Source organism: Cervus elaphus, chromosome 20 (genome assembly GCF_910594005.1).
Source record: "Cervus elaphus chromosome 20, mCerEla1.1, whole genome shotgun sequence".
Classification (NCBI taxonomy): domain Eukaryota; kingdom Metazoa; phylum Chordata; class Mammalia; order Artiodactyla; family Cervidae; genus Cervus; species Cervus elaphus.
Window position 1 is genome coordinate 127933980 of NC_057834.1, and position 26551 is coordinate 127960530.

General features: G+C 53.7%; 1 protein-coding gene and 1 long non-coding RNA gene across 2 annotated transcripts in view; one reads left to right on the forward strand and one right to left on the reverse strand.

Annotated features, from left to right (window-relative positions):
- Positions 1 to 22238, reverse strand: part of LOC122677467 — a 48183-nt gene extending 25945 nt beyond the window's left edge. Inside the window, exon 1 of the long non-coding RNA XR_006335795.1 lies at positions 21766 to 22238. This is a non-coding gene — a long non-coding RNA (uncharacterized LOC122677467). The remainder of the gene's footprint in view (positions 1 to 21765) is intronic.
- Positions 22239 to 22598: 360 nt separating this feature from the next.
- On the forward strand, positions 22599 to 25524 carry POU3F1 (POU class 3 homeobox 1). The gene has a single exon (XM_043878753.1). It carries the CDS (start codon positions 22648 to 22650, stop codon positions 24001 to 24003), a length of 1356 nt encoding a protein of 451 aa, XP_043734688.1. The 5' UTR covers positions 22599 to 22647; the 3' UTR covers positions 24004 to 25524.
- Positions 25525 to 26551: the final 1027 nt, after the last annotated feature.

Here is a 26551-nt window from a genome sequence, read left to right on the forward strand (position 1 = left end):
CAGCGAAGAACCAGCACAACCATAAATAAATATGTGGTGCTCAGCTGTGTCTGACTCCTTGCAACCCATGGATTGCAGCCTGCCAGGCTCCTCTGTCCATGGAATTTTCCAGGCAAGTATACTGGAGTGGGTTGCCATTTCCTCCTCCAGAAACTCTTCCCAAACCAGGGATCTTGAACCTGGGTCTCACGTCTCCTGCATTGGCAGGTGGATTCTTTACCCCTAGCGCCACCTGGGAAGCCCATAAATAAATAAAATAATTTTTAAAAGGAGAGGAAAGACAACAACCCAGCAGTCACAGAAATTAAAGCAATGGAGTGCAAAAGACTGTGAATGAAAGGCCCAGGGATCCATGGGACAGCACAGCAGATGAAGGGTCACGGAAGGCCGCTGGAGGTGATGAAAGCTCCCAAAGTGGTTCAAAGTTCATACGGGGGAAACAGATGACCGGACAGACTCCTGCTAGTCACAGAGGAATGCTTCCTGGAAGTGGTGGCGTTGTGCTAAATTCTTCATAAACTCCTCCATCCATGAAGCTGGGAGGCAGCAGGTGCAATGGCTTTGGAGTCGGATAAACCTGGGCCCTAACCAAACTATCAAGGTATAAACCAGCTGAGCTGTGTACCTTGTACAAGTAACTTACCCTCTCCAAGCGTCCATCCCATTCTTTAAGATAGAGATAGTAATTCCTACTTTGCAGGGCATATATGAGGATTTAACATAATGTGTGTAGGGACTTCTCTGATGGTCCACTGGTTAAGAATCCACCTTGCAATGCAAGGGATGCAGATTCAATCTCTGGTTGGGGAACTGAGATCCATTGCCTTGGAGCAATGAAGCCCACACACCACAACTACTAAGCGCACGTGCCTCAACTAAAGAGTCCGTGCAATGCAATGAAAGATCCTACATGCCACTAAGAGCCAACGTAGTCAAATAAATAAACACTACAAAAATAAAGGTGATACATATAAAGATCCTGGCATACATAAAGTGCTCAATTCATGTCAGCGCCTTGCCCTTTTCCAGGGCAAGGGGAAGAACAGGAGCTTGCCACCAACAGCCGACACTCCACAGGCGACAACTCGGGGTCCAGGTCTTCGGGCTCGAGCTGTCACCCCTTCAGGCCCAGGCGTGATTTTTCCCTGGAGTTCACACTCCCCAGAGTGCAGACATGATTTACACAGCCATCGGGACAACTCCAAATTGGACTAAAACCTAATGACTGGAAACGAGACGAGTAATGAAATTCTACGCAGAAAATTTACAGGGGAGATTTATTAGGTGGGTTTTATTTACGATGCTGAGCACTTAGGGCTCTGGGGTGGGGTGTGGCATTGGACAAATAAATCCAGTCCTCACACCCCCAACCCAGACATCACCCGCCCTGGCACCACCCCCAAGCACTGGTCCTGGCCTCGAGATGGGTAGGAGACCCCTGCAGCACCCCTCGGGCCCACTGAACTCCCACAGCGCACCCCACCATGCTGTGCCTTCCTTCGCTACCTCATTCATGTACCACCAGGCTCTCGAGGCCCTGCAGCCCTCACTCTCTTTGGGGAGACAGCTGCATTGCTCTCAAGCAGGCTCTGCCTGGAGGCCGGACTTCAGGAACACAAAGGGCAGTGTCTGGAAAGCAGGAGCATCAGGAATGGCCGGTCTGGTGGTCAGCATCTAGTGAATCTGACCTTGGAAGAAGTATTCCCTGAGGCAGAAAGGACAGCAGAAACCCAGAGAAGGAGGGTGCCATTCCAGACCCGCAGTGCCCCTCAGGCAGGACGTATGATCAGAATAGGTGAGGAGTCTGATAGGAGTCTGGAAGGGAAACTGAGGCAACTCTGTGCTGCACTGGGATCTACAAGAAGCCCAGGACCCAGACAAGGGCTGCGAGACTGTTTTGCACTGTGGAAAGTGGAACCCTTCCCTGCTTCTCCTGCAACAGCTGTTCCACTCCCAGGATGGAGGGATTTATAGGGAATTCTCTGTTGGTCCAGTGGTTAGGACTCCACACTTTCATTGCCAAGGATCCCAGCTCCATCCCTGGCCAGGAAACTAAGATCCCAAAAGCGGCCAAAAAATATGTGCATATATTTACAGAATATAAATACAGAATACCCACCCTCCCTACTCAGCCATAAAAAAGAATGAAATTTTGCCATTTGCAGCAACATGGATGGACTTGGAGGGTATTATGCTAAATGAAATAAACCAGACAGAGAGAGAGAAACAAATCCTGTATGGCATCACTTATATGGGGAATCTAAAATATAAAACAAGCGAGTGAATATAACAAAAAAGAATCAGACTCAGATATAGAGAACAAACTTGTGGTTACCAGTGGGGAGAGGGAAGGAGGAAGGGGTAAGACAGGGGTCAGGGATTAAAAGGAACAAACTGTTATGTGTAACATAAGCTACGAGGATACATTGTACAACACAGGGAATGTAACCAGTATTTTATAATAACTATAAATGGAGCATAACTTTCAAAAGTTGTGAATCATTATATTGTACACCTATAACTCACATAATATTATACATCAACTATAATTCAACAACTTAAAAAGAAAAAATATAGGGGCTTCTCTGATGGTCCAGTGACTAAGACTGCACTCCCAGTGCAAGGGGCCCAGGTTTCATCCCTGGCCGGGGAACAATATCCCTCATGATGAAACTAAGACCTGGCCCAGCCAAACAAATAAATAAAAATAAATATTTAAGCGAAAATAAAAGATAGAAAAAACATATACAATGTCTACTCATTGAACGGCTGTGAAGATGAAATGGATTGAATTTGTAAAGCTCTTCACACTGAGCAAACACAGTTACAAGCACACAGTACCTGGTGGCTCAGACGGTAAAGAGTCTGCCTGCAGTGAGGAGATGTGGGTTCCATCCCTGGGTCGGGAAGATCCCCTGGAGGAGAGCATGGCAACCCACTCCTGTATTCTTGCCTGGAGAATCCCATGCACAGAAGAGCCCAGGAAGTACAGTCCATGGGGTCGCAAAGAGTTGGGCTGAGTAACTAATGCTTCACTCACTTCAAAGGTTAGCCATTATTATTCCTGCTTTTATTTATTGTTATTGAAAATTAACAGGCAAAGGGGAAGAGTAAAGAATTCCGAGGAGCAGGCTGGGCAGCAGTTAAAGGCAGAGTGCAGGCACATTCAAGTTCAGAACAGAGCCTTCCATACCCATCTCGGAGGAGAGCTTAATAAATGCCTAACAACTGGCTCTAGGGGTGGGGGACCCTGATCTGCAGTATCTGCTGATTTCCTACCTCGTTTCAAACTACCAAGGTATTGCCACTGAGTGAGACGTTGAAAGAGAAACACCAGCAGGCCCATAGAAGTGACCTCCAGCCTGCAGGTTGGCTCAGAGGACATACCCCACCCTGACCCCTGACAGGGCTGGCTCTATCTGTTCCCCACCCTTGGCCCTCAAACTGGGCCCTGGAAGGGAAAAGGTTAGGCATAGGGGTGGCGGGCAATAAGAGACCAACTCAGATGTGGCCTGCGGTTCATGTGTTCCTAGGAATCTTGGGAGTCAATGTCTCTCTCTCTCTCTCTCTCTCTCACACACACACACACACACATACACTCACACTCACAAACTCACACACTCAACATACCCCTGAATCCTCAGCCCTGAGTCCCAGGGCCACTTGGCTATGGACACATGCGCCTCTAGGGAGGCCAAGGTGATTTCAGCCCTTGGTGTATTCTGGGGAAAATGAGGGACAGAGCCCTGCCCAGAGGCACCCGTTCCAACCTCCCACGTGAATTCCCTTCAGAGGCCCGGGTCCCCTCCTGTGAGCTCAGATGGGGAAGTTCTAGAAACCAACTTCAGAGACTTGGGGCTGGGCCAGCCCCCGCAGAGCAGTTCCACTGGCTGGGGGAGGGGCCCTGGAAGCTCCAGGGTTTGCCACCTTGCTCCCTCCCTCCCACCCGCCCTCCCCAGCAGGTTATCAGCGTGAAAACAGGAAGGCTGGCAGTGCTATTAATAATACATGAAGCCGCTCTGCCCCGATCAGGCAGGCAGAGGCGGAGAGGCAGCTCCAGCCCCAGGGAGGGAGAAAGCCAGGCTGCCTGGCTGAGTGGCGGGGCAGGGGTGGGCTGGGGGCCCTCTCTTCCTTCTCCCATTTGTTCTGTGCACGGTGGACACTCAAGGCTGGTGCTCCCTCTACTCTGCTGAACGTCATCTCCCTGAGCTGCTGCCTGGGTCTGACAAAAGCTGCAACCAGTAGAGAATATCTTCTAGCCTGAATGCAGGAGTCCCGGGTCCTGGGATTTGGGAGACTACAGAGGGCAGAGGAACCACCCAAGCTCCGGTGATCAAACAGATCCAGGTCTAAATCCCGGCCGACGCCCACCTACTGTGTGACTTCAGACAAATCACTTTACCCCTCTGAACTTCCGATACTTCATCTGCAAAATCAGAGACTACAAAGGAAAGAGAGGGAATGACAAAAAAAATAGATGGGAAACCCCTGGCTTATATAGTAGGTGTTCAATAAATGGTAGTTGGGGGGACTCCCTAGTGGGGACCCAGTGGTCAGTAATCCCCTGCCAATGCAGGGAATATGGGTTTGACTCCTGGTCCAGGAAGATTCCACATGCTGCAGGGCAACTAAGCCCATGCGCCACAACTACTGAGCCTGCGCACCGCAACTCCTAAGGCCCGTGCACCCTAGAGCCTGTGCTCCACAATAAGAGAAGCCACCGCAATGAGAAGCCCGTGCCCACGATAAAGAGTAGCCCATGCTCACTGCAACTAGAGAAAGCCCATGCTCAGCCAAAAAAAAAATGATAGTTGGGTATCATTATTTCAGTGACTCTGAACTTGGGCAGGCTTCTTCCTTTCCTGGGCTTCAGTCTTTCCATCTATAAAATGAGAGTGTTGAACCAGGTGAGCTCTAAGAGCCTTCCACGTGTCAGTGGGATTTTCATAATTACCGGGCAAGAAATCATAGACCAAAGGTGGAATTTCAGAAGACCCCAAAACACCCCGCTCCTCTGGGAGCTCCCCGTCTGGAAATGTCCTGCCCCCAGAATACACGTGCCCTGAGACACAGAGTGCCTCTGTGGTTCTGGTCCTCTCTGCCTCAGTTTCCCTAGTTTGATGCAGAGACAGTAATCCTGTCTTGGCTCCCTGGGGAAGGGGTGACCACAGGGCAGGAGAGAGGTAAGAGCCAGAACGTCCCTGGGAGGGAGAAGGAGCCTTGATTGTGGGTCTTCAGCAGAGAATCAGTGGGTTGGGCCCGGTGCCCAGGGAAAATCCAGTCCTTTTCACCACACTCATGAGCACACTCATTCATTCATTCCATAAATACTTAAGAAGCCCCCTTGAGGTTTCGGTAGCAGTCGTCTGTCTGATTCCCCTTCTGTCTCTTTTGGCCCCTCTGAGGTTCCTTTCCAGCTCGTTTTCCCCAACTGGCCTTCTAAAGGAAGGGTCCCCAGTTCTGTTCTTGATACTCACCTCCTCTCATGCCACACACTCCCCTGGGCCTTCTCCCACTCCCACAGATTTACCTCTCTCTTTGCCAATAACCCCCAACCTCCTTCCCTGGAGCAAACTGCCCTCCAGAGCCGGGGATCCAATTGCCCCCAGGGCATCTCTATGCTGAAGCCTCACAGGCACCTCCAACTCAACCAGGCCCAAGTCCAACTTACCGCCTGCCCATGCCCTCCCTAGATCTGGTCCCTCTGACTGTCCTACCTCCACCTTCTCTGAGCCCTATGGTTTCCAGGGCTCTTTCTCCCTGCTTCTCAAACCTGGATCTCCTTGCTCACAGCCGTGACCCCCTCCCTATGCCCCACACTCAGCATCAGGCAGACAGTATTTCTGCCCCCTGGGAAGACTATACCCCTATTCCCCTGAAGTTTCCCTGTTCCCCTCCACCGTTATCCAAGGGCCTCCCTTGAACTGGGGAACCTGAGTGTACAGGGGAGGGAAGGACAAACGGGCAGCTGAGTGACTGTGCACAGAAGTCTGCAGGACTCAGAAAGCCAGAGGTGCCAGAAAAACAGAGTCTGCAGCCTCTCTGCAGCCAGATGCCCTCTCTCCAAGGCAGTGCCTGTCTTCCCATGTGATGGGACCAGGAGGAAGGAAAGAGGCTTCAGACAGAGCCTGGGTCTCAGCCCTGAGCTATTCCCTGCTCTGTTCCTGCCTGTCTGTGTGGCTTTGGGCACAAGTTCATCTTCCTGGATCAGTTTTGTCATTTGTAAATTTCAATCACTTGACCAATACTCATTGACCATCTAGTCTATCACAGGCCCGGTTCTAGACACAGGAATATTTTGGTAAGTAGGACAAACCAAGTCTGTCAGACTAAGACAAACCAAGCTTTATGAAGTTTACATTCAAACTGGGGAAACAATCAAAATGTAAACACTCAAATAGATAATGTAATGTTGCACAAGGAAAAATGCTCTGCCCCAGACGTTAGAGAGGGAGGCAGCTGTTTTAGCCAAGGTAGACAGAAAAGACCATTCTGGGAGGAGGAGTTTGAGCATGCGAAGAGGTGAGAAATCACTCCTGGCAGAGGGAACAGCAAGTGCAAAGGCCCTGGGGTAGAAATGAGTTTAAGGAGTTTAAGGAGTAAAAGGGTGGCTGGTGTAGCCAGTGTGGCTGGAACAAAGGAATAAGGGAGAGGATGGCAGGAGGGAAGATCTGCAAGGAAGAAGAGGGTAGGTCAGGCAGATTTTAGCCTGTGTGAGATGGGAGCATTTAAAGGGCTGTGAACTGAGGAGGGACATGGTCCAACCCAGATTTTAAAGGATCCTTCAGGCTGCCATGGAATAACAGACCATGCAGCAGAATGGAAGCCACATATATGATTTAAAAGTTTCTAATGGCCACATCAAAAAGTAAAGAAACAGGGACTCCCCTGGTGATCCAACAGTTAAGACTCTGGTCTCCCTATGCAAGGGCCTGGGTTCCATCCCTGGTCAGGAAACTAGATGCCACAAGACACAATCTAAAGATCCCACATGCTGCAACTGGGACCCAGCACAGCCAAATAAACAAATAAAAATAAACATTTTTTAAAGGTAAAGAAGAAGGTAAAATTAATTTTAACAATACATTTTCTTTCATCCAATTATTATCCTCTCAACATGACATCTATACTGAAAGATTATTAGATGGTTTGCATTCTTTTTTTTCATACCAAGTCTTCAAAATCCAGTGTGTATTTTATACTTGCAGCTCATCTCAATTCAGACGAGTCACACTTTAAGCGCCCAGCTAGCTGCCTGTGATTACAGTAGTGGGCAGCCCCGCTATAGAGTGGCAGAAGCAAAAGCAAGAAGACAAGGTAGCAGGCATTGCCAGGTGCAGGAGGGACTGAGAGCTGGGTGCAGATGAGGATTAGGAAGAAAACAAGGATGCCTGGCCGGGGAGCTGAGCTGAGCCCAGGCGGTGCCCAATGGCTGGAGTTAGTGTCACAGGTCAGACTCCCTGGAAATGCTCGGAGGCTATGAGATCTGCATAAAGGATGTTTACGGGAGAAGACTCTTAAGACAACTGCAAGAGAAGGAAGCAGCACTGGACAAAGGGAGACGCTGATGTGCAGTCCAATCACAGCCAGCCTGACACGAACATCAGGGGCTGGGAAGGCCCTTCAGAAATGTCCCAAGTTACAGCAAGGGGACCTGGCCTTTGCACACCCCTCACCAACTGACCAGTCATTAGAGGCAGGCTGCTCCCCGGGAAGGGGCTAATTTTGGGCAAGGTGCCCCCTCTTCCACCAAAGGCAATTCCCGGACATGGATTCATCTGGAAGCCATCAACAGCCCACACTCCCATATTACAGCCAGGCAGCCAGGGGAGACAGGAGGAAGGGGACCAAGGGGGGGGCCTCCTGACCAGGAACACTCCTTTCTCATGGGAAGAGGAGCAGTAATGCCCCAGCACCAGGAGGGCCCGACACCAACCAGGGCTTCTGAGCACAGCTGAGGAAGACTCAGTTGCTGGAGGGACCCAGGCCCAGCCGGGGGCTCTGTCTCCAAACCCCTCACTGTCTACTCTGTAGGACCCATCTCACAGCCAGTCCTCAGGTTCCAGTTCCAGTTTTGCAGCTCCCTCTTCCCCCGCCGCTCCCCACAACGGGGCACATCCCTGCCCCCATCCTTGGAGGACTCCAAGCCCATCTCAGCCAGGCTATTGTGAATCTTGAATGAGCTTAAGCAAGTGGAAAAGTTTTGTTCACTGTGGGGTGCTATCCACATAGGAGGGGGCTGTTATTAAGCTCCATACTTCCTGCCTCTGGAAGAGCTATTCCCCCTGGGCCCACCGCTTTCTCCTCTTACCCTGGACTCCCACCCCCAACCCTCCTCTTCAGGGCCTTTGAGTCTTTCTTCTCTCACCCAGATCCGTCTTTCTGAGTCTCAGTCTCTCCCTCCCTCTCTCTCTTTCTCTCTCTGAAGCCTCATCTCTATAACCCTCAGCCTCTCCGTGTCTCTTTGTCTTGAATGTGGGTGTTTGTCTAAGCCCCTCCTCCTTCAGTTTCACCTCCTACCAGGGCAGCTTAGAGCTGCCCCACAGGTCTGGTCTGGGCAGGGAGGAGGGCAGGGAGAGTGGCCTGAAGTCTCCAGCCCACAGCAGCAGCTCAGTTCAGGGTTCGCCCACCCACTCCTCTGAGCCCCCATGAGGCTCCACCTCTTGCCAGCAGGGCAGCCATCCCCGGCCCAGTTCCCGCCTTAAGTCCCAGCCTGCTTGTTTATTACAGCAGCAACAGAAGCGTGGAGAGGCTCCATAGCCACACAACTTGACCGCGCCAAAGGCTCGGTGCTGGCAAGAGGCCAACAGCCCCTGGCGGTGAGTCCCTGCCCCGGGAGCAGCAGGGCATCCTCCAAGCTGGGTCACAGTGAGGGTCACAGGCCCAGCCCAGCAGGGGTGGGAGCAGCATGCAAGATTCCCCACGACCCTAGTCCCCCAGGGTATCTAAGCCAGGCAGCTGCTGACAACCCCACAGCCAAGACAGAACCCTTCCTCCTGGCTCTATAGGGATGGGGACCCTGAGTTCTCAAGGAACTTCTGTAAGAACCAGGTGGGGAAAGGAATTACATAAACAAAAGGGTCACAAAAATATAAACACTGACCAGCTCTCCAACATACACACTCAGTAAAGATAACTGAATGGTGTCTGTGTTAGGCATTCGGTCAGTGGATGCATGGATGCATGGGTAGGTTGAGGGATGGATGGATGGATTGATGGGTGCATTGGGGGATGGATGGATGGTCTGAGGGATGGATGGATGGGTGGGGGATGGAGGGATTGATGGACTGGGGGATGGATGGGTGATCTAGGGGGTGGATGGATGAGTGAATGAATAGACAAGTGGAAGAATGGATGGATAGATAGATGGATGGGTGGATGGGAAGACAGATGGAGTCATGACTTCCAAGTTAGCATAGCCCATCAGAACAAGATCTTCCTTTTCCTTTGTGCTATCCAAAAAGCCTTCTTTCCCAAGTTTCTTTATCCACCAGACTCCTTCCTTGGCCTCTGAATTTTGCGCAACTTTTCCATTTCCTCTTCTCTGTTCCTTTTCCTGCAGGAGATGGTGAAGAGCCCAGGTCACAGGCACAGATGGATGGTCAGGAACCGAGAAGCCCGCCCTGGCTGAGGCCTGTGTGTTCACCACCTGGGAAAGGGACAGAGGGAGCCAGGCCAGGTGAGCACCGTCCCTGCCACCTCCATCAGAGTCAGCGAGGCACAGCGAGTGCATCAGGACAGTCCCACGAGGAAACAAGTACAGAGCCTTCTCTTCTCCCTGCCAAGAGCCGGTAATCCAAGCCCTAACTTGGCTCCCTGCGCAGAGCCCAGAAGACAGGGCTTAGCTATGCGGGGAGCTGCCAGGGGGCCAGGAGCTAAGAGATGGAGGGGATACAGGGAAGATGTGACTGGGAGCCCCAGGGAGAGGAAGTTCTGAGGCAGGCCTGGTTGGATGGGATTAATGTGGGCACCCCACCCTCTACTGGGTGGCTTCCAGGAGGCTCAGGGCCTGTTCCTGGGCAGGGCCTAGCCAGGACATGTAAGACTCCAGAGCCATGACGTTCTCAGGACCACCCTGCCTCACCCATTGTGTGGATCCTGCCCTGTCTAAGTGGCAGACACTGGTGCCTGAGGTGGTTAGGAGGTGGGAAGAGTCTGAAGGAATCAAAGGAAGCCCAACTATCTCCCCAGGATTCCTTGTGGTGCATAAAAAATACATGAAATAATATACTAAAGTGCTAAGACAAAGAGTAAGGGCTCAATAAATGTTAGCCATCGGCACTTAGTGCCTAGCACAAAATGAGCACTAAATAGTTGTTGAATTAATATACGAATGAATGAAGGAATCCTGCTCCCACTTAGCTCCTCCACCCCAAACACCAAAAGATGTAAGTCAATACTGTCTCCATAACTACTGGGGAAGATACACATTAAGCCCATTCTAACCCCAGAGCCTTTGCACTTGCTATTTCCTCTGTTAGGAGTGACTTTCCTCATATCCTCACCTGAGGGTTCCCTCCCTCACTTGATTTATCTCTGCCACTGGAAATGAGAAAGGGCCCTGACCTCTGTCTGCTAATAGAGCTCTTAAAGTTGTTTCTCCTTTCCCAGTCAAGGACCCTCGCCAAGTATGTACAGACACACACACACACACACAAATCCAGGCAATTCTAACTAGACCACTGCAGAGTCCCCACCCTACCCAGGGTTAGGACGAGAGCTGGCAGGGGCTCTGGCCTGGCAGGTAGCCCCCCAGCCGCCCACCCATATGTAGATGGCCAGCAGCGTCCATGCACAACAAGAGCTCACACAACCCACGGCAGAGGTTCTGCTCTGTTCCCAACCAGCCCCCTCCCAACCAGCCTTGGCAAGAACCACGGTACCACGCAAACAGTAGAGTCCACTGGACCACAATTTAAAATCCTAGCTCTATCACTTAAGGAAAAAAACTTTTACTGAGCACTTACTGTTTGCCAGCCACTGTGCTACGCTCCCTACATACCGGAGCTCATCTAACCTTCACAACAATTAAGCAAGGTGGGTGTGGTCCTTATTGTATACATGGCTGAAGCAGAATAAACTAAGTGCTCAGACTATAGAGTGAAAAAGAACTGGGTTCAAATCTGAGCTCCTTCCCTCATGGTGTGACCTTGGGCAAGTCACTGCAGCTCTCTGAGTCTCTGCTTCCTCCTCAGTAATGTGGAGATAAGACAGTCACTGCCTTTGATCCTGCTGACGATCAAAGGAGATAATGGATAAAAGTGCATGCAGCCTTCAATCAAGGCCAGGGCCCTGCCCTTCCCGCCTTATCTCACTGGCTTCCCTGCCAAGGTTTGCAGGCTGGGACTGGCCTTCCCTGTGGTGCCAGGCACAGGGCTGGGCACCACCAGCACACACAGACTATTCCTGCTAATGAGCAGATTTTCCCAAGGCCGTGATTGCAGAGAGCGCGCCCTGTCCCAAAGCAGCCAAGCAGGGGATCCCTGCCCTGGACAGCACCAGGAGGAACACTTCTGGAAGGAGGCTCCTTCCTTGTCTCTCAGCTTCTGCCTCATTTTATTTTTTCTTTTTAACTTTTTATTTTGTACTGGGGTATAGCGGATTAACAAACAATGTTGTGATAGTTTCAAGAGAACAGCGAAGGGACTCAGCCATAAATATACATGTATCCATTGTCCCCCAGACTCCCCTCCCATCCAGGCTGCCACATAACATGCAGCAGAATTCCCTGTGCTATACAGTCTTTGTTGGTTATTCATTTTAAATATAGCAGTGTGCACATGTCCATCCCAAACTCCCTAACTATTCCTTCTCTCCATCCTTTCCCCGGGCCACCATAAGTTCATTCTCTAAATCTGTGAGTCTCTTTCTGTCTTGTAACTTCATTTGTCACATTTCTTTTTAGATTCCCATATTAGGGATGTCATAGTATATTTCTCCTTCTCTGTCTGACTTACTTCACTCAGTACGACAATCTCTACGTCCATCCAGGTTGCTGCAAATGGCATGATTTCATTCTTCTTAATGATTTCTGCCTTGTTTTAGAAGCCCTCACCAGGTTAGCCCAGGTGTCCTAATCTGAACCCCACATCCATTTCCTAGGGCTCCTAGAGTATGAGTTCCTACCCAGAAAGTCTGACTGATCCCTTGGCTTATTGAGGACCATGGCCACCTAGAGGCCCACCAGTCACCCACCCCAGTGCCTGGCACTCTAACTCTGCCCCAGCCCCTCAGTTGGATCCTGCCTTAAGCTGACAAACAGCCCCCACTCACACCAGCTGCCCAAACCACCCATTCCAGAATCCCAAGCCCCAGTCTACCTACTCAGACTCCAGGCTGCCATCCACCTCTCCCCAGATGTCACTTTCACCTCATCCAACAGCCCCCCCATGCAGGCACGTTCAGAACCTGCAGCCGGTCCACACTAGCCCATGCCCTCTACAGGGCCCCGAAGCCTGGCAGAAAAATCACCGAGACACTTTGACATTAATCAAAGACACTCATAAATAAATATGTGTAAATCAAATGCAAACCAAGGTAGGAATTTACATCTTTCACTGCTGAGTCAGCATCTCCAGACACAGGAGAGGCTGCCTGCAACTCAGGAGGTTTGGGACAAGAGCCCTCCCATCTAGGGGTCCACTGAACAACTCTAGATGTATCATCTGAGATTCTCGAACTTTCAAGCTGGAAGCATCAACCCCCATTTATTGATTGCCTACTACATGCCAGGCATTCTTCATACTATAGGCATTCAATGAGATAACATGCACAGTACTTAGAATGGTACCTGGCACCTACCTAGCAAGCACCCAATGTACATGGGCTATTATTAATGTTAATAGGAACTGTTATTTCTCAGTTTCTTCATTTGTAAAATGAGAATTAGAGTTGCACCTGATTCAGAGTGCTGTGGTCAGGATGCAAGGCGGAAACCCAGGCAGAAGCACTGCACAGGGTAGCACTCAATAAATCTCAGCAATTTTATTAAACACTGTGTGTCCATGCAAACAAGTTCTGGAAAGATAGAGCCTTGAGGAGTGGTTAACAGAGGGGAGGCAGAGGGATGAACAGAGGCCCTCCACTTTCTCTTTCGTATATTTCTGAGGCCAAGAATTTTGACAAATGAGTTTGAATGGCTTTCACCAGCAGTAGGAACAAGAAAGCTACTTCTATTTGGTGGAATAAAGCCACCAAGGCAGAGACCCTGTCCTGGGAGCACCCACTTCCTAGCCACCTCCTCATGGTTCTGCATGCCTCCCTACTCAGCCTCTGTCCCCAGACACTCTCCTCCAAAAATGGTCAGGGAGAGCAGTCTGCTCTGGGCACAGTGTTTATGATAACAGCACTTTATGTGACTTTCCCTCTCTGGCAGGATCAGTAAGCCCAGGAATCCTGAAACTTCCCCAGCAAGCTAGGCCAGGTCTACCTGGACTTAGATGGGGTCCCATCCCCAGAGCCCTCAGACAGGTTACGAGGTCTGGATTCGTGGCTGCTCCCTGGCCACCACTGCTCTCCCCTGCTCCTGTCAGGAGCGTATGTTTCGAATCTTCATCCAGGTCACAAATAGAGAACGGAATGAGATGACAGAAGCGTAACCATGTCATCATCCGACAGGCCTTCCTTTCTTACTGGCACCACCAGAGACCAGGAATTGGGCAGGGTGCTGGGGAGACAGACATGAACCAGAGCCAGCTGCTCCTCGGACCTCACAGCCCTGCCAGGAGAGACACATCTACAAAGGGCGATGGCAATGGCACGCCAGCCCACAAACGCTAACACAGAGGTGGTCTTCACAGCACAGCGTGGAGGCAGGGCAGAAGCTGTGGCTCAGTCTAGAGAGGGAGTGAAAAGAATGCCCAGAGCAGGTGCTCCTTGAACTAGGACCTGAAGGGTGGGATGGGAAGACAGGGGAGGGGGCAGAGAGAAAGGCATTCCAAGGAGAGGGAGCTGTGTGCTCAAAGGTAAGGAACCATCAGGACCCGATGTGTTTGTGGGAAAGCAGCTCTATGCTGCTGGTTCAGAGGAGAGGCAGGGGCAGGACCAGAGGGGGCTTTGGGTTGGATACTATACACAATGGGGAGCAAGGAACAGCTTCTCAGGAGGCAAGTGACATGTCCGAGTGTGTCCTGACAGGGGTCGGGGGGGCAGCGCTCTGGTTTGATTCAACAAAGGGACTGGAAAAAGGAAGAATGGTCCTAGCCCAGGCCCTCCCAACTTGCACAGTAGCTAGATTTTATCACCTATCCAGTCCCCCTTATTCTTTTAACTTTGATTTCCTGGAGTGTAGGTTTTGGCTGTCCCTTGAGGTGCCCAGAGCTAGCAGGCCAATGGGCCTACAGATGGAGGTTAACTGAGGCACTCTACAGAAGAGCCCTTTCCTGGTCAAAATGAGAGCAGAGACGTGAGTCTGGCATATACTCTGTTCTCAGCCACAAACCAAAGTTGAGACTCCAGGGTGATTTTATCTGCAATGACAAGTCCACCCCCAGGCTCAGACAGGTATTGTTCTGGGCTCAGCAGACATCCCCAAGTCAGACAGATGTCCAGGACTCAAACAGACATTGCCCCCAGGCCAGGAGGATGTTGCACCAGGCCCAGACAGATGCTGTGCCAAGTTCAGACACATGTCCTGGGCCCAGACGAAAGCTTTCCTGGGGCCAGATAATGTTCTGGGTTCAGCCAGGTGTTCCAGCCTCAAACAGATGTTGTCTCCAGCCCAGGCAGATGCTACCCTAAGCTCAGACAGATGTCTGCCACCAGAGACATATAAAGATGCTAAGAGGTCCCTGGGAAAATATAATTCCTAAATTCTTCTTTGCCGCTTCCACCCTCCACCTGCTACTCTTGAGAAAGCTGAGGAAGGCCAGCACTGAGCCCAGCCAGCTCTTTCCAGGCCCTCCCAACTTGCACAGCCAAAGAGCTATATTATTCTGTCTTTCCCCCGACTCCAAGCTGGCCTGCTGCACGGAGGGAAAGAAGGCACATACAGTGGGGCAATGAAGGAGGCACGTGGACAACAGCACAGAGCATCTGCGCCATCTGTGGCATGGTAGACAATGGTACCCAGGCTACCGAGATGACTGGACAAAGAAAGGGGACGAGGAGGGGATCAGAGCTGATGTAAAGACTAAGCCCACTTAGTCTTACCTCAAAACCCACACTCTGGGACTGCAGGGGAGAAGTCCTATGACCTCACCTCCATACTCATGTACTTTGACCAACACCCTAGAAATGCCATTGCTGAGTCATTTGAAAGTAACTACTGCTCCAAAGTTGGACTGCACTAAGCTAGGGACAAAGACAGAAATTAGGAAGTGTGGACAGTAAGTGAGAATGAGTCCCATTCATCAGCTTGGTCCTGGCTAGAATGACCTTCTTTCCCCAAGAGCCCTCATAGGGGCATCGCAGACCAGGAAGGAAAAAGAGCTTTCCCATCACTGCCGTGCCGCGCCCATCAGGAGCCAGAGCTATGTTAACTGCAGCTTTGCAGAAGCTGAGGTTCAGAACCATGGGTTTTCCCATTCCAAGCCACTAGACTTGGGTAGAGGAAAGAGAGGGGTCACAGTGAGACTTTGAACTCCCCTTTTCCCCATCTGCCATAAGGGGCTCCCCCACTAGACTCAGTCTATTCTGAAGGGGAGTTCCTAGAGGCAGCAGCTCATGCATATGTAAATAAAGCATAAGCCACGCCCCCCTCCCACAGGTGAAGTCAGGACCTCCCTCCAGCTCTACCTCCTCCCCCTCAAGAGCTTCCTGGAGACTAAGGAAGGTGAGGTGTGGTCTTTAAAACCACTCTCAAAGGCAAGCACTGTCCGAAACAACTACAAACACTAATGCACACATATTAATACAAACCAAGCACAAACACCCTAACACAAGCACAGAAATACTTACGCGCTTCTATAAAATACAAACAGGAATTCGTGCAGGAATGCTAACCTACAGTTACCCACCTACACAAGCACACCAAGCCCCCAACTCACTGTTGTAAACACTGTAAGGCACACAGACACAAGGAACTCCCTTCCAGCTCCTTCCCTTCCAGACTACTCACCTGCCCACCCCCAGTCTCAGTCGGCCAGAGGCAAGACCAGGCCCAGGAAGGCACATCCCTTGTCTAACAATGATGACAAGAACTTAAATTATCACTCGTTGCTCCCACCCCACCCTGTGGTGGTGAATTTTGCAGCCATCCAGACAAAAAGTGTGTTAAAAAAAAAAAAGTGAGAGAGAGAAACTCAAATCCAGCCCCAGCCTTTCAGAGTGATTAATCCCTGCTAATGATTTACCGATTTGCAGAGAGCGTGTTCTGCATAACCGGATTGTGGGCATTAACACCAGCTCAGAGGCTGCTATTCTGCTAAAAATGAAAGTAAATTTCAAGAGCAATTGACCACCCCTAATTTGAATATCCTACTGATGCACTGGGAGGACCCTCACCCCCACCTATCAACCTAGAAGGCTGAGGCAAGGGAAAATACACAAGGAAAGGTTCATTCCTAAAAGATATCTCACCTTTCATCCTTCTTTCCCTTCCCCAAGACTGAGACATAGGGAAACTTAAATAAGTGAAACTGCTTCTTTCTCCTCCGCCAAAGGCAGCCGTGCCTCTCCTACTCTCCGCTCCCCTATACGAGGCTCTCAGGAGCACAAGAAGGACAAAAAAGGAAGACAACTGGAGGGGCTGAGTTCAGAGGGAGAGAGGAGGGGGTTTGAGAGCTCAGAATAGAGTGATCCCATCCCATGTGGGAAAGATCTCCTGATGGTGGGGAGTGCTATGAATCTGTCTAGCTGGCACCAACCTGCAAGGAGGAAGTGGATGTACCTACCCAGGCTGGGCTTCCCAGGTGGTCCTAGTGGTAAAGAACCCCCCTGCCAATGCAAGAGGCATAAGAGACTCAGGTTCAATCCCTGGGTCAGGAAGATTTCCCCGGAGGAGGGTATGGCAACCCACTCCCATCGTTCTTGCCTGGGACATCCCATGGACAGAGGAGCCTGTCAGGCTACAGTCCATAGGGTCACAAAGAGTCGGCCACGACTGAATCCACCCAGCACGAAGGCAGGCTGGAATCTGAGGCAGCCGGGACCCTGCCAGATGCTTCCAGTCAAAAACACACGTTCCAGCCCAGAAGCAGCAGGGTGTGGGCGTGGTCGCTCCCAACACTGCTCAGCAAGGACTGGTTGAGGGAACCGGCAGGTTCTGCTCCTGCTCTCCAGCCTCTTACTCACCCCTGGCAGCCAGGCAGGAAAACCAAGCCACGCTCTCCCTTTCCAAGTTTCCATCCAGGCAGTGATCTCATCCCGCCTCCACAGGAACCCAGCGGAGACCGTCCTGCCCAGCCTACAGATGAGGACACTGAGGTTCACAGAATCAGGAGAGCTGAGATTGGTGTCATCAGGCAGGTCTGAGTCAGGATGGAACCTAGGGCTCCTTGACACTGAAAACACAGGATCTGGAGCATAAGGGAAAGACCAGTGGGCTGAGAAGGAAACGGAAGCAGGCTGCCCCCATTTTGCCCCCCTTCCCACTCAGCCTGCCTTGGACAAAGACTTCAAGCCCACGCACACAGGAGGGCATCCTAGGACATGAGCTCCTCCCAGCAGCCCTCCCTACCAGTCTGATCTCTCCTCTCCTTAGCTCCACTGGGCACTCCTGACTTTCGACGAATTCAGGTAGCGTCCGGAGCCCTTCTTCCTCCAACACTGAAAAGGCCTTGGGGACTTTCCCGGTGGCCCAGTGGCTAGGACTTCACACTCCCAATACAAGGGGCTCAGCTTTGACCCCTGGATGGGGAGCTAGATCCCACATGCCACAACTAAGAATTTGCATGCCCCAGCTAAAACCCAATATGGTCAAATAAATAAATAAAAATAAATATTAAAAAAGAAGAAGAAGGAGAAGAAAGGGCCTTAGGTCTGTGGCTGCATCTGCTCTCAGGGCTCCCCTGGACTCCGAGGACCCACTGACCCACTGCAACAAGACATAATGGCAGGAGCCCAGAGACCAAAGCGGGCAAGCAGCTGGGCCCAGCTGCCCCCCCTCCTCCCTCCCAAATCTCTCAGCACACCATTGTGCGTGCTCGCCTGTCTGGGATGTGCATCTAGAATATTACAGTGTGTGTGTGGCTGCCCTGCTGCTGATGGCGAGGATGGTCATATTCTACAGGCCACTCCTGAATCTCTCAGGCGGGAGTGTGAATATAGGTTGTGGGGTTTGTGTCTCTGACTTGAGACTTTTGAGAGAAAGGATATGGGGGCTTGTGTAGCTGCAGCTCATCCCCACAGAGCCTCGCCCCTGCAGCCCCTCCGGCTCAGAGACCCCCCACAGCGAGGGCCCCATCTGCTGGAGGCTCACTGACCTGTGTCAAATGAGCAGGCGCTCGGTCACACTCCAGGGCCTGGAGGAGGCCTCGCCACTCTGGGAAAGCCTGGGCAGCTCCTGGCCTGGGGGCAGGTTGGGCAGGGGCCCCCGCTGGGGAGGGAGGCCAGGGAGCCTCTGAGGCTGGCGGCGGCCTGGCTGGGAGCTGCCCTCCACAGACAAGGAGAGTGGGGGGGGGGGGCGGAATATGAAAAGAAAGGGCTTTCCTGCTTCCTTCAAATGAATGGGGCCGCTGAATTGCATGGACTAAGCTCTGGGCTGGGCAGGGCCCCCTCCTGGGCTTTCTGATCCCTTGTGTAGATGGGTTAGTTCCTACAGGGTGTAGGTGTCTATGTGATGCCTGGGGTGGGAGAGTGCATGCTCACGATTGTGAACACAAGAGGGTACGCCCATTTGTGTGAACTAGCATGCCAGCTGACAACCTCCATGCTTGCCACCCCAGGGGCCTGTAGGTCTCCTATAGGTCTGGGTCTAGTGGGCGGAAGGAATGCCTGCTTGAGCCTATTTCAGCCTCGGTGTGGACTCTGCAAATGTTGAGACACATGTCTGTATTTATCATCGTGCGTTGGTTTGCGTGACTTTGAATATCCAACCTAATGATGTGAGTCCATGTGTTCCTATTATGAATCTGTATGTCTGTCCCCAGGCTAAATTTCATGTGTGTATCTGCGTGTTATGTGTATTTGTGTGTGTGTGTGTGTGAATGCACATCTGCTCACATGCCTAAACCACTCTGTGTCTGCATGGGTCAGGTGGGTATCTGACTTCCGTCTTCCAGGTTTTCCCTGTGGTCTACAAGGGCAGGGCTCCTAGAGAGAGGAGATGCTCTGTAGCAGGTATTCTGCAACTAGCCATGTCACTGCCCCCAGTGTCCTACACAGAATCTCGAGGAGCAAGAGCAAAGGGGCTAGGACTTCCCTGGCAATCCAGCGGTTAAGACTTTCCCTTCCAATACGGCGGGGTACAGATTTGATCCCTAGTTAGGGAGCTAAGATCACACATGCCTCCAGGCCAAAAAAAAAAAACCAAACAGAAAACGGAAACAACATTGTAACAAATTCAATAAAGACTTTAAAAGTGGTCCACATCAAAAAATATCCTAAAAAAAAAAAAAAGAGTAAACGGAATACTGAGACTTCCTAGGAAAAACTTAACTCTCAAATACAAGAAAATTGTGACTCAAGACCAAACCCATATCATTGTAGAGGAGCTAAAACTTTGAAAGCAGAGAAAGAAATGTTGTCCTTTCCTAGTTCACACTGTTGTTCAACCCAGGGCAACATCTCTTACGGAGAGGGCATCTAAATTACACGCTTTGTTTCATCCTTGTAGCTCCAAAACAAACCTGAGAAGTAGGCATTTCTGTCCATGTTTTTATATGAAGAAACTGAGGCTCCAACAGGCAAAGCAAAGAGCAGGGCTGTTAAAGGGATTAATGGGATTGGGACTAGATTTGCTAGCCGACAAGCTGGTAACTTGCTTAGGAGCCTGGTTTTGCTGCAGACACCCCTCAATTCAGCACAGACTTGGGAATTTGCCTTCAGGAACACCAGTTGGCCAGAGGTAGGGCAGTAAGCTTTCTCTGCTGTGAAAGCCTCCACAGGAAACTTCCCCATTCCGCAGCCTGGGGAGAACGATGGGGAGCCATGGGGAGTGGGACTTCCCCATCATTCTTCCCAGGGTGAGGCTTGTTCTGAGCCCTTGGACAGGCCTCAATTCCTTCATCTGTGCAATGGGAGAACAACTCTAGTTCTCTCTCTTGGGGCTGAGAGTAGCAGGTAACATCATGAATGAAAAGTATTTATTTGTTAAAACATCCATTGCTCATGGTGACCGTTCCAAACAACATATTGTCCACTGTCCAGACATTTCCCTTCCTCCAACAGAAACTGAGACAGGTTCATAGACTCAGACCATCAGAGCTGGAAGGGAGGTTACCAAAGAGGCCATCTGGTCCAAACCTCCACATCCCCACTCTGCAGATGAGGGAACTGCTATTGAGTTAGAGTGGGGGAGTAACCTCTTCATTCACTGGGTGCTAACAATAGAAACAACAAGAGTAAAATCCTTCCTGAGTCCTATTCCCTCCCACTGTCTTGTACCACCCTATGACTTACCTTAGTGAGACAAGTGGGCTGCCTATGGTACTGTTATTCCCAATTTACAGGTAAAAGAACAAACCAGGAAGTTATTCTTGCCCAGGAAGATAGTGGCAGGTCCAGGTTGGAAGCCGAAGCTTCAATGTCACACTGTCCTGGTTAGCGCTGAAGTGAGAGGGGACTTCACTACAGAATTCCCAGGTGTGGTCCTAACTCCTGGGCCTGGGAGAGAGGTAAGGAAGTCCTGGGATGCTGCAACATGACAACTTCCTTGGCCAGAGTCCAGGAAAGCCCAGCATTTTTAGCTAGGTTCAGACACCCAGCTCCATCACAGCTCTTGCAATGGAGATGGGACCTAAGCAGCTTGCTCAGGACAGTGGCCAAAGGCCACTCTCCCTTGCAGGCTAGCCAGAGGCTAGTCCTGGGGCATTCCAGGCCTGGATGAGCACATCTGTGCCCTTGTCACTGTTGACTCTGCCCCGGTCACCCCCACTGCAGCTGCCACCTGAGCCCCCATCATCCTTCACACACTGAGGCTTTATTCCACTGTCCTGACCTGCCAGTAGGGCCCTAGCTGGGCCTCCAGCTTGGTCCTGCAGTCTGGGGCCCTGGGGCCCTGGAATCTATGAATCCCCTGGAGGCAAGGTCAGTAACGAGATGAACTGGCAGCCGAAGACTCCCTGTGAGACAGGGCTCAGCATGGGAAGAGTGGAGGCTCAGCTCACTCCACACAGCTCCCAGCCAGCATGTCACGGAAGAGCTGACGCTGAGGCCTAAGTCCACTGAAGATCCTTCAGGGAGCCCTCAAAGACCTGGGGGATGAGGAGGTACCCCAGCCTTGCCAACAAGGCCTCTTCAATCCCAGTGCCCTTTTCAGCAGCCCCGGGGCAAGTGGGTTAAACTCCAGCCCAGGGTTCCCTGCAAAAGCTGGACAGCTCCCGGCCTGCACTCCGGATTTCTGAGGGCCAGTGCCCTTCCCCAAGTCCACGCGGCTGCTCACCTAGAGCAAGTTTCCCCCGGGCGTGACCCCGCCATGACCCAGGCCAATGAGCCATGCAGGCAGGAAGGAGAAGGAGCGAGAAGGCGGCAGCGGCGTGGGTCAGATACCCATGGGCCCTGTTTGTCCACCAGCCCTGTCAGCGGCGTTTCCCGGGAGCCAGTCCCCACCTCGAGGTCCTCTCACTCAGGAACCTCGGAATCGGCCTGGTTACAGGAACTCCGGTCTCCCCCACAGCATCGCTGCCGCCGACCGTTCCGGCGCGGAGCCACCCGCGCGGTACTCACCTGGGCCACGGTACCCTGGAGGAGAGCCCATGAGAGGCGTGAAGTCGAGCTGGTCCGACTCTGCCGGCGCCGGATGCTCTCTCAGGGCCGCGGAGGCCGACAGAGTTGTGCTGGGTGGTCTAGAGGACGAAGAAGGGAAACCGAGACGGGCCGGGGAGGCGCGCAGAGGAGAGCTCCGCGCCCGCTGGAAGCCGTGGGAGGCGAGGCGGGCAAGGTGAGCAACCGCACCGCAGCCGAGCCGGGGACCCGCGCCGGCTGCAGCTCGCAGCCGCCTAGACCCGCGGGAATCCCGGCCCGCCGGCCGCGGCACTGAGGAGGGAGGAGCGCGGGGCTAAGCGGCTTCTCGGAGCCCGAGCGCCTCCCGGAGCCCGGCATCCCCGCCACCGCCTCTGGCCACCCGGGCGGGAGACCTGCGGGAATTCTGCTCGCGTGGAGCGTGGGGCCCGCCGGGCTCGGAGTCTCCAGAGACGGGAGAAAGCTGGGCCCACGCAGCGAGGACGAGAGGGGGTGCGGTCCCAGTACCACCCCCGCGCCACTCCCCACGTGGCGGCCGCGCCCCCGGGGCGTGAGTGTGTACGCGGACGGTAGGGGGGCTGTGAATGAAGCCCCAACGGCCAATCAGCATGGCCGGCGCGCGGGACCCCGGGAGTGAGGCCCAATGGCAAGCTCTGGGCGGCCCGGCCGGGAGGCAGGCGGGCGCGGGGGGCGGGGGCCGGGGCCGCGGGGGGGCGGGAGGCGGCTCCGCGGGCAGCCAATGGGCGGCGGGTGGGGTGGGGCTCCGGAGCGCCGAGCGGGTCCCGGCTTTAAGCCGGCGGAGCGCGGCGGCGGGGCCCGCAGACGGAGAGGAGCGGCGGCGCGGCGCGGCGCGGGGCGCGGGGCGGCATGGCCACCACCGCGCAGTACTTGCCGCGGGGCCCCGGCGGCGGAGCCGGGGGCACAGGACCGCTCATGCACCCGGATGCCGCGGCGGCAGCGGCGGCGGCCGCGGCCGCCGAGAGGTTGCACGCGGGGGCCGCGTACCGCGAAGTGCAGAAGCTGATGCACCACGAGTGGCTGGGCGCGGGCGCGGGCCACCCAGTGGGCCTAGCGCACCCCCAGTGGTTACCCACGGGAGGCGGCGGCGGCGGCGACTGGGCCGGCGGCCCGCACCTGGAACACGGCAAGGCGGGAGGCGGCGGCACCGGCCGAGCCGACGACGGTGGCGGAGGCGGCGGTTTTCACGCGCGCCTGGTGCACCAGGGGGCGGCCCACGCGGGCGCGGCATGGGCGCAGGGCGGCACGGCACATCACTTGGGCCCCGCCATGTCTCCGTCGCCGGGGGCCGGCGGGGGCCACCAGCCCCAACCGCTGGGGCTGTACGCGCAGGCGGCCTACCCCGGGGGCGGCGGCGGCGGCCTGGCCGGGATGCTGGCGGCGGGCGGTGGCGGTGCGGGGCCGGGCCTGCACCACGCGCTGCACGAGGACGGCCACGAGGCGCAGCTGGAACCGTCGCCTCCGCCGCACCTGGGCGCCCACGGACACGCACACGGACATGCACACGCTAGCGGCCTGCACGCGGCGGCGGCGCACCTGCACCCGGGGGCGGGCGGCGGTGGCTCGTCGGTGGGCGAGCACTCGGACGAGGACGCGCCCAGTTCGGACGACCTGGAGCAGTTCGCCAAGCAGTTCAAGCAGCGGCGCATCAAGCTGGGCTTCACGCAGGCCGACGTGGGGCTGGCGCTGGGCACGCTGTACGGTAACGTGTTCTCGCAGACCACCATCTGCCGCTTCGAGGCCCTGCAGCTGAGCTTCAAGAACATGTGCAAGCTCAAGCCGCTGCTCAACAAGTGGCTGGAGGAGACCGACTCGTCCAGCGGCAGCCCCACCAACCTGGACAAGATCGCGGCGCAGGGCCGCAAGCGCAAGAAGCGCACGTCCATCGAGGTGGGGGTCAAAGGCGCGCTCGAGAGCCACTTTCTCAAGTGCCCCAAGCCCTCGGCGCACGAGATCACAGGCTTGGCCGACAGCCTGCAGCTGGAGAAGGAGGTGGTGCGGGTCTGGTTCTGCAACCGGCGGCAGAAGGAGAAGCGCATGACCCCGGCTGCCGGCGCCGGCCACCCGCCCATGGACGACGTTTACGCCCCCGGCGAGCTGGGGCCGGGCGGGGGCAGCGCGTCGCCGCCCTCGGCGCCCCCGCCGCCCCCGCCGGCTGCTCTGCACCACCACCACCACCACACACTGCCGGGCTCCGTGCAGTGACCCCGCGGGCCGGGCCCCCCGCCGGTGCGCGGCGAGGCGCCGCGCGGCCTGAACTCTTTTTTGTTCGGTTGCTTTGGATTTTACAAAAAGCCCACAAACTTTCGAATAAAACCAAACACCCGGACCACCCTCTCCTGCGAGCGGCGAAGACGGCCGACAGGCTGCGTCGCCCGAGCCCCGAGAGAGAGGAGCGAAGATCCGGAACGCGCCAACTCACCCCGGGCTTCCTGCCCGCCGCCTGCTCCCTGCCCCCAACCCCTCGACGACCCCCGCCCCTGCCCCCCCGGGCTGTTCGGGGCCGGATCCCGGCAGCGGCCTCCCCACAGCGACAGGTAACGCGGTACGGGATTAGGGATTCCCCGGGAGGACGAAGAGAGGCGAGCTCCCCATCCCTCTTCCCCGCGCGGATCCCCGAGCCTGCGGGTCGCGGGTGGGGAACTGTCACCTTACTCGCTCCACGCCTCTTCTCTCCCATAAGGATGCGCCCCATCCCCCTTACCCTTCCTCCGGGCTTGGTTTTTTATGGTTTTTATTTATTCATGGAGCCTCTCGGCTCCTGGGGTCCTTCTAACTCCGCCCGCGCCCTTAATTTAAATCGCTGTATACTGTATTTATCGGGGCCCCGGAGGGGAGGCCGCGAGAGCCGCGTCTGTGTATAAAAGCAGGAAATAGCCAAAGCTTTAATCTAGCCTAATTTATTTTCCCCCTTACCTTCCCTATCTTAGCCCTCAAAAAAAAAAAAAAAAAAAAGCAAAACAGAAAAAAAAACAAAAACTAACAAAAAAAATTCGAGTGTTCATTTTTCGTTTCGTTTTACCCGAGCTTCTGCTCGGTTCCCGGCCACGCTGGAGGAGTCTGCGCTCCCACGCACACGCGGATGGGAAGGGGCTTCTGCCCCGCCGTTGACCGACCAGCAAGTAGCAGGGCCCCGGCTCCCCGCGGGGCCCTGCCCTCCTGGCCACAAACAAACGAAACTTGGAAAAGTTGGAGATATTTTTTAACCAGCTGTAGAAATAAGCCGTTCCCTGAGAACCTTCTGCCTGAATCCGCTCTCTTTCCAGCCCCTTAGGATGCGGGATGCTGGGGGAGGCCTGGAGAGAAATTCCCCAAATTTGGGGTGAGGTGGGAACCATGTAAATATGTGAGATATGTACACACTGGCGGGGAGAAAGAAACATTTTGTGCTTGGTTTTTATTTTTGGTTTTCCGGGTTGCCCTCCCTCCCTATCCTAAAGGATTTTGTACACTCACTAATCCAAAAAAGATATTTTAATATGATTTCCAGATTTCTGATCCATCTCTATTTATTTTCTGGATGTGTTTGGAGCTTCCCCCTTCTCCATTTCTTGTTCTGTTACCGTTTGAATTTAAATTTTGTTATTTTATTTTTATTATTTTTTGGAACAATGTTTTGGTGCATTCTCTTTGTATCCTTATTGCAAAAAAAAAAGTAATAATAATGTAGACTGGGAAGTTCCCTTTATATTTATGTTATAGTAAATATTTTATTACTCACATAAACATGTACCCCAGGGCTGTGTCCTGTCCTCCTTACTACTAGGGCCGGGTTGGTTCATGGGTGATGTGATGGGATACCCTGGCTTGCCTCCCCCGAAGTTCTGGCATCACTATCTTGGAGGAAGGTGACCACACAGACCTTCTTTCAGGCCAGTATCAGGGCAGCTTGTTAGCTGGGCACCAGTTGGGCCCCTGCCTCAGATGAGTGAGGTTAGGGAACATGAAGCCACCTCATATCCCCCTCCCATAAACAGACTATCCTGGGATCTGACCAGGGCATAAGACACTGCAGACAGCGCACCGAATTCGGATCAACCATTCCTCAGGCACAACTCAACTGCTCTTCTGAGCCAAGGAAGAAGCCTGCCTCTCTCTACCTGGCCCACCAGCCAGGCATCTCTGTATTTACATTCCCCCGATACACACACCCACCCCTGACTTTGACTTCACTTTGCACTTCCTGGGTGGAGCCCAGGCCAACTTCATCACTCCAGGTCTTGGGGCAGGTGGAAGCGAGTCAGGCCCCACCAGATCACCCCAGCTGGCGTTCCACCTGCAAACAAATGGTACCAAACCTGCCTGGATCCACTGAGAGCCCTAGCAGCTCAGACGGGAGCCTGCAGGAGTTGAATGGCCTGGGGAGAGACTCCAATGTGTTTGTTTGAGCAAAGCCAGTACTCCCTCTCTACAGGCAAACGACCTGCCCCAACTTCTCTCGGGGAGGAGTGGGGGCAAGAACATCTGTGCCACCAGAAAGTCCCAGCATCTCCTCTCCAGGGCTGGGTCCCCAAGGGAACCCCCACCCCCCCACTCCTCAGGGAGTGGTTGCCTCTGCCTATGCAGGACTCCAGGGCCGTGCACTCATGACCTGGGAAGAGAAGCAGCAATGCTCAGACATCCCCCTGTCGAGCCTTCAGCACAGCATGCCCCCCTTCCCCAGAGTCAGGATGGTGAAGGCAGCTCCGGGCTCCAGAGCCAAAGCCCCTGACTGTCTGTGTCCCAGCGAAGATCCTTTCTCCTTTAAAACAAC